The sequence below is a fragment of the Syngnathus scovelli genome, unplaced genomic scaffold (assembly GCF_024217435.2).
Source record: "Syngnathus scovelli strain Florida unplaced genomic scaffold, RoL_Ssco_1.2 HiC_scaffold_45, whole genome shotgun sequence".
Lineage (NCBI taxonomy): Eukaryota > Metazoa > Chordata > Actinopteri > Syngnathiformes > Syngnathidae > Syngnathus > Syngnathus scovelli.
The window spans coordinates 26,486-29,841 of NW_026061549.1; the positions used below are offsets into that span (position 1 = coordinate 26,486).

General features: G+C 53.2%; 1 protein-coding gene across 1 annotated transcript; it reads left to right on the top strand.

The window, feature by feature from the left end:
- Positions 1–230: 230 nt before the first annotated feature.
- On the top strand, positions 231–2,211 carry LOC137840043 (janus kinase and microtubule-interacting protein 3-like; the record flags this gene model as incomplete). Its single annotated transcript, XM_068649840.1, has 11 exons — positions 231–335; positions 450–533; positions 753–815; positions 902–1,000; positions 1,082–1,179; positions 1,261–1,315; positions 1,436–1,501; positions 1,563–1,631; positions 1,708–1,785; positions 1,842–2,075; positions 2,155–2,211. Coding segments are annotated over 11 exons (1,008 nt in total), but the record flags the coding sequence as incomplete, so codon positions are not given.
- Positions 2,212–3,356: the final 1,145 nt, after the last annotated feature.

Genomic DNA, 3,356 nt, shown 5'->3' on the forward strand with positions numbered 1-3,356 from the left:
GAAGACGTGTTGGTGGACCCGGACGGATCGTCCTTGTCTTTTCACACCGACAGAACCCCCGACACGGAACCCGAAGAGGTAGCCCGCCATTTCTGCCAGCGTATTGGCACCAAACATTCCTCTTCAGCCTGGAATCGGACTCGTCTTTGCGTCGCGGGTGCTTTGTCGCCGGTCTGACTGATTCTGGTACTAGTGCTGTGTTGCATTGGTGTGTGCATGAAGAGGCGGAGCTTCGCTACCGCCAGCTGACGCAAGAATATCAAGCGCTGCAACGAGCCTACGCTCTGCTAGCCCAGACCAGCGAAGGGGACTACGACGCCGAGAAGGAGATCAAGGTGGCGCCCCTTCCCGCAACCCCCGGCCGGGTCGCAGCCTCCCCGTTCTCACCCAGCCTCGGGTGTTCTCTGGTCTGAAAGGAGGAGGAGGAGCCTCCCTCCTCCTCCTTTCAGACCAGAGAAAAGCTGATGGTAGAAATGGGTCACTATCAAAGCAGAGTAGCAGATCTGGAGTCAGCGCTGAAGCAACAAGGACAGGTAAGCTCATCAATGAGCACACCTTTTTCTCAGACAAAATAGCTACATTCTTCAGTCACTCATCCGTCTGGCATTACTGGACCAACCCCCCCCCCCCCCCCCCCGAACGTGGCTGGGAAAATGCGGAGAAAAGCAAATGTCATTTTCCAGTCAACCAAAGAATTTGTGGATGAAAATGACACAACATTCCAAAGCTGTCCACGCGTTTGTCTCTTCTAGAATGTCAAGTGGGTGGAGGAGAAGCAGCTGCTGCGTCAGAGCAATCAGCAGTTGGCCGAAAAGGTGACGGAAAGAAAGGCGCTGGGCGGAGTCGCTTGGCGTCACACCTGTCGGGAAGCCCCGCAGATGAGGTCTGACTGTCTTTTCAGGTCAGGCGGATGGAGGCGGAAGAAGCGCGTCTGAAAGAGCACATCCAGGATATCCGAGACCAAAACGAACTGCTTGAGTTCCGCATCCTGGAGCTGGAGGTGGGAAGACTCGCACAAGCGTGTTGAGGCCAGAGATGTGACGGACGGACGGACGGACGGATGCATGCCTCTGCCTTTCAGGAGAGGGAGTGGCGCTCCCCCGTCTTGAAGTTTCTGCAAGTCCGTTTCCCAGACGGCCTCAGCCCTTTGCAGATCTACTGCGAGGCCGAGGGCGTGAGCGTACGTAAGGCGTCCCTCGCAACCCTAACCTTAACCCGAGGTCCCAGAACACCTTACATTGCTCCTTGCGCCTTTCCCCCGGACATCGTCATCAGTGATCTGATGAAGAAGCTGGACATCCTGGGCTATAACGCCGTAAGTGTATGTCGAACTCCTTATGTTCGCACTCCACGAGACTCGGCGGCTCAAATGTGACTTTTGGAAGGCTTTGCGCTGAAAGAAGCTTGTTGACGCTGTGCCTTTGGGCTCTTGCAGAATCTCACCAACGAGGAGCAGGTGGTCGTGATTCACGCCAGGACCCTTCTCACCCTAGCCGAGAAGGTAACGCGCACGTCCACGCACGCTCTCGCATTCTGCTTATGTGACAGCAGCCTTTCCTCAGTGGTTAGAATACATCAAAGTGACCAAGTCAGCACTTCAACAGAAGATGTTGGACATTGAAAGTGAGAAGGTAGACAGACACGCGACATCAGCCAAGGGGAACTCCGGCAATGTGCCCCAACAATTCTGACCTTGAGCTGTGCTAGGATATGTTCTGCAAGCAGAAGGGCTACCTGGATGAAGAGTTGGACTTCAGGAAGTGTTCCATGGACCAGGCTCATAAGGTAAGCCGCCCTCAAATCTCCCGCCGGACCACTGATGGACGAGGATTGCGGCCCAGAGGATCCTGGAGCTGGAGGCCATGTTGTACGAGGCGCTACCGCAGCGGGACTGCCCCGCCACGGACGGCGAAAAAGCCAGCCACGCTGGCGTGAATGACGTGCTGACGGCGGATCAGAGAGAAGAGCTTAGGAGCGCCGTGGACCAATGGAAGCGAGCCCTGATGTGCGAGTTGAGGGAGCGCGACGCTTGCATCCTCCAAGAGAGAATGGATCTGCTGCACAGCGCGCAACAGGTAAGGGCCCAAAGCCAGCCCGGCACTTACTTGCACGCTTACTGGCTTTTGAATGCCACTTTCCATTTGTCCGTCCTAGAGGAACAAAGAGCTGAAAGAATTCATCGAAGCTCAGAAGAGACAAATCAAACAATTGGAGGAGAAGTTTCTGTTTCTCTTTCTATTCTTCTCCTTGGCCTTCATTCTGTGGCCCTAACACCAGCTGGTGAGTGAGCTCCAGCGGCACCGCACTCGACACCTCCGATACACTGCCAGCCGGTCTCAGACGTTGGCAGACGCTCCGATGCCAACGTATACCCCCCGCCACGGTGACAGAGGCACCGCGTCACACCGGCGCTCATCCAATCAGAAGGCAGGAAAAGCAAATTCACATGCAGGGCACTTTTGAACCAGAAGAGAGCGCCACAAAAAACGGTTGTTGCCCCAAACGCGCACTAAAAAGGGTCAGAATAACAAGAGTCCCACTGGCCAGCCGGGGCCACCCGTCCAGCTGTTTCTTCAGGGGGGAAAAAAATTGGAGTCACCGGTGAGTACATTTTGCATTTAGCTCTGCTTTTCTGCTTCTGTCTTCAAGTGTGTGGCATCCTGCGATCAAAGATTCAGCCAACCCCAAAGCGGTTGACCTCAACGTCCCACCACCATGCCTACCAGAGCAGGTGACGTGATGCTTTGGACATCCTTCCGTCTCAGATGCCCAAAAGTACTCTTTGCCACATCTGCGGCAATACGGTGTCTTTTCAAAGGTGCAAATAAATCCAGCGTGGGCGGAACACGCACGTCTTCGGTTTTTCCCGCTTTGTTTGTGTGACAGCTGTTGTGAAAATTTTATACAAATAAAGTTGTATAGTACAGGTTTGGCCAAGCCGCAACTCCCGAACCGCATGCGGCTCTTTTATGTTCATATCAACATTTGTGTGTGTGTGTGTGGGGGGGGGTTGTGCGTGTTGGCTTCACTTGAGTTCAATTAGGTATTTTGGTCAAAAGCGCATGTGGTGAAATTCCACAAAGTAGGATGGGCAAACACATTTCTTTAAACTATGAGTGTCAATTGGGCTCTCGAAATGGCAGGGAAAAGATGCACAGCAAAACGAAAATACGTAGATGAACACAGGACGTTTTAATCAGAGTGGGAAAGTTTCTATTTTTTGTTGAACGTGATGGCAAACCATTCTGCCTGATATGTCAGACCTCAGCGCATTTCAAAGATTCAAATCTTCAGCGCCATGCACTTCAGCTCACTCCATGATAACATTGATCAGGCGTCGAACCCGCAACATCATG